The sequence below is a fragment of the Vanellus vanellus genome, assembly GCF_965231255.1.
Source record: "Vanellus vanellus genome assembly, chromosome: Z".
Taxonomy (NCBI): domain Eukaryota; kingdom Metazoa; phylum Chordata; class Aves; order Charadriiformes; family Charadriidae; genus Vanellus; species Vanellus vanellus.
In genome coordinates, this window is record NC_138908.1 from 24,107,216 (window position 1) to 24,114,816 (window position 7,601).

A 7,601-nucleotide genomic window follows, 5' to 3' on the forward strand; every position below is an offset into this window, starting at 1 on the left:
TCTCCGCATTTCAATACTTGAGGCTAGATACTAAACAAATTCAAATCCCTTTCCAGATACAAATGCTTGGGGTGCTGTGAGAAGGCATTTGCTTTCAAGAGTTTTAGGCCTGTACAGGTGACCTGTGGGTGCTGTGTGCGTTGCTGTTTGTGTTAGAAGCTGCATGTGTTGCTGTAAGAAGGAAGGCAAGTGCAGGTGCTGACTGAGGGAAGTTGTCTTCTATCTCCTCCTCTGTGCAGGACAAGTACTTGAAGAGCAGTGGTCAGGAATGGAGGCTGTCGGCTCTCCCTTAACGGCAAGACGTGCCAAGGTTCTGCCTGCCATCAACACCATGGCTTCCAGCTATAAGGACCGTTTCCCGTACTACCCGTTGCCTCAGAGCTCCAGCCTCCCCTGGATGCCCAGCACCTACTCTAAAAGAGATGCCATCAAACCAGCTTTGGCTCCCTTTTCCAAAACTTCCCAGGGGATGACCACCAGCGAGAAACTCCCTTACATTTCCAACAGAACAACCCTCTTCACCCGCTACACCCCTGACGACTGGTACAGGTCCAACCTGACCAAGTACAAAGAGTCAGAGACTTCCCGGCACAATGCGGAGGCTCTGAGAGTTGATACCACCCGCATGATTGGGGATAAATACCAGCAGACAAAGAAAACACAAGAAGAAAGCACCAAAAGCCTGGGAGGACGTGTGAATGCTATTGAGTTTTGGAAAGGGGAGCTCTGCCGTGAGCTGGATGAGATGATCGGGGAGACCAACACGCTCACAGACATGAAGAAGAGACTAGAAAGGGCCTTGGCTGAGACGGAGGCCCCTCTCCAGGTAAGCACTCTGTCCAGTGGGCTGCAAGCTGTAGCCTACTGCTGGAACAACTGCAGCCATTCAAATGTCTAAGTTCCACTGCAGCTCCGCAAGACCTAGAGAGTTTTTATGAAGAGACCATAAGTTAAGTTTGCAATGTCTTCCCATCTGCTGCATCCCCTATCAGCCCGTTATGAGCTCATCACAATTCTATTTGCTTAACCAAATATTTGTGTAGGCGGAACATCCAAATTCCTGGACTGGGAGACAGAAGCCCATGTCTTCCTACAACACCCTGGGGAGGTCAGCATCAAGGCTGACACAGGTGCCTGTGCCACAGCTCTGGTTGCAGCTGGGACACGCGTGCTTCCTCATGTTGATTTGATGCATACGGTGCAGTTCGGTTTCTTGTTGTCAGCTGAAGCAGCCGCCCTGGGCACTTTGTTCCCCTGATGTCCCCTCTGTGCCCGCCTAGAATTTCTTTTCTTCCATTTCTTGAGATGGGGACTCTCTCTATAGAGAGTCCTGCCCCTGCACCCAACAGTGATGGCATGTCCCCAACAGGTCGCTCAGCAGTGCTTGCTTCAGCGGGAGAAGAGGATGGGCATTGACCTCGTCCATGATGATGTGGAGAAAGAGCTCTTCACGGTAAGTTGGGCCACCCAGATCATGTGTTAAAGCCAGTTTTACCTAAACTGCCCTACAGAGGCTTTGCAGCCTTCTTCCCTACCTGGCTCCTTACCGCTGGGGAGGTGCTCAGCTCTTCAACCCCCCCAAAACCTGCTGGGCCAGGGGATGGGGTTCCCCCAGGCAGCAGCATGCCCACGCCGTGTGGGTATGACTTGGCCGTACAGAGGAAGGAATAGCTGAAGAGCAGCTGCGTGTTTGTGTAGCGTGTGGGGGTTCTGTGACCATCTTCAGGGAGTAGTGCACTAAAGACATGCACGCAGTTTGGGGGCACTTTCTCCACTCCCTGCCTGTTTACTCTGGGCAGAAAGACAAGCAGGCAAGTTCTTGCTGTGTGCAGGGTTGGGGAGGTCTGAGGGGACGAGTGGCATCAGGACAACTGAGTACAGACACTGATGATGGGGCCATGTGTCCTTTACCCAGGAAGTCAATGTCATCAGGTCGTGCCAGGAGAAGATGCAGCGGTACCTGGATGAAGCCAAAGCCCAGCTCGCGTAAGGAGGAGCTCCTTATGTCATGCCGTAGGGCTGATGTGCATTTGCAGTTGTGATGTGGACCCCCAGCGGACCCCGACCTCTCCCCACACCCTGCAGATGGAAAAGCCAGGCGGGCTCCCCGGGAAGTGGGCAGAGATGCTCATGGGAGGACAGAGCTGCGTGGGAGGGAGCTGCGGGGAACTGGAGCGGGGAGGAAGCCCTTCCACCTGAACATCCCCAGCGATGGCTGTTGTTTGCATGTTGAAGGTCCAACAGGGCGGCCCAGCACGAGCTGGAGAGGGACCTGGCCCACAAGCAGGCGGCCCACCGCATCGATGATAAGTGTCACCACCTGAGGAGCACCTCCCACGGCATCAGCTACTACCCAGCGGTGGAGCGGGTTGATGCCACGTGAGTGCACGCTGGGCGGCACGCCAGCAGCAAGCTGTGCCCGGGATGCACGGTGCCTCTCCCTGGCAGGGAGCTGCTTGTCCCCAGCCCACTGTCAAGGCACGTCCATCCCGCCTGGAGACAGCTGCCTGAGTGGGACCGTTTCTCTCTGCTTATTGTTATTCTTACTGTTATTGTTATTGTTAACCTTACCTTTATTCTTACCCTTACTCGTAGTCTTCTTCTCATTCTTATTTTCTGTTGTTGTTCTATTAAACTGTCTCTATCTCCACCCGTGAGTCCTGTTCTTTCTCTTTCCCCTCCATTGAGAGTGGCTGTGTGGTCCTAGCTGCTGGCCAGAGTTAAACCACAACCTATGCTCAAATTAAAGACAGAGATTTCAGATACATTTAATCAGTGCTGCTCCCAGGCAGGCTTCATGCCTGCCCACGTCCAGCTTCAGCACTACGGGCTTACCGGGGCCTCTTCTTCCCCCTCACCTCCTGAAGGATCTCGGTGCCGGACTCTTGGGCCAATATCACAGACGACAACATCCTCCGCTCACAGAGCCAACGGGCGGCCTCCTCCAAGCTGCGGGACAACATCGAGAACCTGCTGGTGGTGGCGGCAAACGAGATGCGGAGCCAGTTCAACAGGGTGAACATTGCCTTCACCAAACGCATCAGCGAGACAGCCGATGCCAAGAGCAAGATCCGGACCCACCTGGCCAAGGTAGTCGGAACCCCTCCCTTTCGGTGTGTCACTGTCACTTCCTAGTGACACCCCTGAGGTGGGACCCTTAGGAGTTGGCACCGTAATTTCATCTCAAGGGATCTGTTTTTGCTAGGGCATCCTCACTGGCAGCCTGGGAGCACAGGGATTGCCAGCAGAAAATGCCAATGCTGGTTGCATCTCCTGGTAGTTCCTTCAGAAGCGCTGGCTGCCCTCCAGAACGGCCTTGCTGGGCCTCTGCTGGGCTGCCTGCTGGGGGGGTTGCAGGCTTGCTTCTCCTCCAAGGATGTGCTTTCACTCTCCGTGCTCTGGGGCTGCTGCACGGGCATGCGTGTGTTTGCTTTGCCAAGCAGAGTCAGTGGAAATCAGTGATGGACACCTGCCTCAGAGCTGTGGGTCTCATAGAAAGCTTCCTGAAACGTGCCCGACACTGTATTGAGTAACTGAGGGAAGACGGGGCTTGCAGCACTGCGAGCTGATGCCACGTCTTTCAGTGAGGATCCATGAAGAACCTTCCCTCTCTGAGTTACTGTTGATGGATGATTAGTTCCAGCAAGCGGTAATTTTGGGAAGCTGGGAATTCAATAGGTCCATCAGTGCTCCAAAACCTCCTCTGATGTGACAGCAAGAGCCAAGAGAGGTTTTTCCCTGAAGAAAAATTACTCTTGGCTCTGCGCCTTGATGTGTAGCAGAATGACAGAGGTCTGAGCCCAGGGTCTGCTTATTGAACTTGTATTGTTCTGCAGATGGACAGGAGGAAAGGGTAATTATGTTGTCACTTGAGAAGATACTTTTTAATTTGTACATGGGTTTCTTTTTTACGCCAGACGCTGCAGGAAATCTTCCAGGTGGAGAAGACCATCGAAGCCATCCAAAAGGCCATTAAAGACCAAGGGCCTCCCTTAAAAGTGGCTCAGAGCCGTCTGGACGAGCGCACACGCAGACCAAACGTGGAGCTGTGCCGGGACACTGCCCAGCTCCGGTAAGGCAGGAGCGTGGGTCTGGTGGGCTCCTTGAGGAGTTACGGCTGGTAGCACCCGGGGGTAGCACTGCATGAAAAATTAAGCATGGGCTTTTCTTTCAACAGTCCTTCCATAAGCGCACTGCTATAATCAAAAGCAATGAGCAGGTATTGCAGCCTTTGGGTGCTGGGAGAGCTCTGCGCCCACAAAGGAGGCTGTACACCATGGCCGGGTATAGCCTGATGGCACCCCATGAGGGGATGGATTCTTCCCGCTTGGGTAAGCCCCATCTTCTCTCCAGCCTGCTTCCCGGCAGTTGGATGTGCTCAGTTTTGAAGGACGAGCCCTTTACTCTCCAACAGGATCCTGCTGAGATCCCTTAGGCCCTTCCTTTTGGGGAACTGCAAGGAAGGGTGCCCCCTATGGAGAAGCAGAAAGGGCTGTCCTCACCTTCTCCGAGGACACTGGAAATCCTTTCAAGGACACAGTGGTCTGTTTGGGATTGCACGCCGAGGAGCTGTGGAGGAGTAGGCTGGCCTGAGCGCCCAGCAGCACCCCCTCTGAGGCACCCCAAAGTTCACCCCTCCTGGGAGCCCGTTGGGCAAGACTCCAGCTGAAGCCTTTTCAGAGCAATTGAAACCCAGCCCCACAGCCTTTGCAGCATCTCGTACAACAAGGGTTTTTTCCATCCTCCCCTTGTTTCACATTCACTTTTAGCCTCTCCCAGATGTCCTGTTTTCTTTGTGTGCATCTGTGGGCATGGGGAGGATGCCTGCACAGGGAAATCCAGGAGGGGGAGCCAACAAACCCCCCAAACCAAGCAGGAACAGGAAACCACACCTGCTCATCCCTCTTCTTGCTGGCCCGAGCTGCTCTGGGAGAGGCGGCTGCGCATTGCCAAAGCCTTTGAGCAGACTTAACCATGCCTCCCCGCTGAGGTCTGGAGGAGCTCTGCCCTCAGCTTTCCCATGCGTCTGCCAGAAACGGGGGGTCTGAGTTAGTCTGAGCACGCTGAAGGGGGAAATCCTGTGACCAAGGGGCCCTTCAGCAATGCCACGCTAGAAACCACCCCCACGATGGCACTGTTAACCAGGGTTTCTTGCTGTTTTCCAGCCTTGTCAACGAGGTCCACAAAATCAACGAGACGGTCCAGAGCCTCCAGCAGCGCCTGAGAGACACCGAGGACACCCTGCAAATGCTGGTTCATACCAAGTCGGTCTTGCAGCATGACCTGGCCGTCAAAGCCAACACACTCTTCATTGATGAGGAGAAGTGCATGGGCATGCGCAAGACCTTTCCCAGCACGGTGCGGCTGCTGGGTTCCATTTAGGCTCAGCTGAACTCACTGAATCTGTTGTGGGAGGGATTCCCAGTTTGGCTAAGATGCTTTGGAAATACTTGATTAGAGTTTCACTTCCATGAAAAAGCCATGAGTAGAAATTAAATGATCTTTTTGTGTGTTATACGGTCTACCGGTATTTTTTTTGCCTTTGGTTTTTCTCTTTCCACTGTACTTTCACGGTGTGCCAGAAAGTCACTGAAAATACTTTGTAAGCGACTAAGAGTAAATCCACCCACGGGGATTCAGTCCTACCCTCTCAGTCGGTGATTTTAGGAGAAAAACTGTCGTGTCTGCCTCCTTTTGAGGCACCTTCTTATCACCTTCTTAGAGGAACACCTTTTCATTCCTTGGTGTTTCCTTCTTGATTCATCGCTGGAAGACTTCAGGTGTCCTGCAGCGTAGCCAGCACATCTCAGAGCAACAGCCTGTGGGCCCTCGCTAGCACCCTGTCCCTCTAACCTTGGCGTGTCATCTCACAGCTTGTCACAGGTAAGCCTGATATTGTCCCCCTCTCCCTTCAAGCCTCGTTTTAAGCGCTGTCAGGGAGCCCTGATAGCTGGTGAGCAAAGACCTTTTTCCCCCTTTGAGACAAGTGAATCCCATCTGACGCCGGCAAGCCTGGTGCTGTGTAGGCCATCCCCTTATCAAAAAAAACAAAATTCTGTTGGTCACACCAGCCATGGAGCCACCTATTAATAGACTGGGCTTGTCTGTATGTTTCTTCCAATGTCGCTGCCTGTAACTGGAAGGAAAGAGGAAAAAATAACCTGTGCCCCACATCCCCTTACCAACCGTCCCAAGGCCCTGAAGTCTCTTTTGATCGCCATAGGAGGAAATGTTGCAGCTTCACCACCACACACACGGAAGAGCAATAACGGGTAATAGTCCAGGTGAGCTGTGTGGGGACATCGCACCCTGGGGAGCTGGGAGGGTTTCTTTCTTGAGGGACCTGGGCATTTCTTCCACCCCTCCTCAGGCCAGCCAGTGACCGTGGCCTCTCTTCCTTTTCCAGCCTGACACCGGCTGCTGCAGCGCCACAGGGAGGGAGCACTTGGTCACCCCCAGCTGCCCCTAGCACGATGCAGCGAGTGGAGAGCATGGCAATGGACCTGGACAACCGCTGCCCAGTGTGCCTGGACAGCTGGGACGATGCCGCCTATGCCATGCCATGCCTCCACCAATTCTGTTACCAGTGCATCCTGCGCTGGGCTAACAGCAAGCCCGAGTGCCCTCTCTGCAAGAGGAGAGTGCGATCCATCGTGCACTCGGTGAGGGCAGACAATGACTTCGAAGAGGTTCCCATCGCGTCATCTGCCTCAGCCCCCGCACCAGTTGGCACCCGGCAGGCCGGAGGAGCGCCCAGGCACCCAGACACCCACAGCCCCCCTCGCCGCTCTGTAACACCTCAGCCGCTGGCAGTGGAGTCGGTGCCCAGGGCTCTGGTGGGCGGCCTCCAGCCCCATACCTGGGCGTTCCTCTTTGACGACCACCCGGCTCTCCTCCAACGCTTTCTGCCCTGGCTCCAACAGCAGCTGGGGCTGATCTTTGCCGAGGAGCCTTCAGCAGCCGTTGTGATGGAGGACCTCATCTTGGCCGTCCTGGGCTTCTTTGGTCTGGACGAAGAGGTCCTGGTCCGGCTGCTGCAGGTCAGCCTCCAGGATCGCGCGGCGACATTTGTACAGCAGCTTATCAACGTCGCCGTGCAACGCTGCAGCGCGGAGGCCCACCGTCTGCTGGGCCTCGAGGACAGCCATGCTGCCGAGGAGCGGGAGGGCAGCCCCGTGGCTGTCCCTCCTCCTGCTGCCTCCAGAAGGGGGTCTCCTGGCCCTGGCCAAGCCACCTCCCGCAGCCCTGCCGCAGACGATGAAGAGGAGCGACCCAACACCTCCACCGCTGCTCTTCATGGGGCTCCCGGCAGCTGCCCGATGCCGCTGTTCCAACCAACGGGGAACAGGAGGAGCTGCATGACGATCCAGGGGAGGTTGCTGCAGGTCCCTCTACTCCCAGCCGCAGCAGGGACCTCTCCCGTGGGGGGCCATGGCGAGGCCCGAAGAGGAGGGCCAGCAGCTCCCAACATTCACCTCAGCCACCCAAGAGGCCACCCCGCCGGCACAACTAGAACAAGGCCCCAGGAGCTGCCAAAACCAGGGCCAGGCCAGCAGCTGGGACACATGCCGGCCAACGGTTCAGTCAGAAGGGGGACTCCA

General features: G+C 55.4%; 1 protein-coding gene across 1 annotated transcript; it reads left to right on the plus strand.

The window, feature by feature from the left end:
* Positions 1-268: 268 nt before the first annotated feature.
* Positions 269-5,382, plus strand: LOC309683148 (tektin-3-like; the record flags this gene model as incomplete). Its single annotated transcript, XM_082497349.1, has 7 exons — positions 269-826; positions 1,370-1,453; positions 1,916-1,986; positions 2,236-2,379; positions 2,868-3,090; positions 3,918-4,072; positions 5,166-5,382. The coding sequence occupies 7 exons, from the start codon at positions 269-271 to the stop codon at positions 5,380-5,382; spliced, it is 1,452 nt and encodes a 483-aa protein (XP_082353475.1).
* Positions 5,383-7,601: the final 2,219 nt, after the last annotated feature.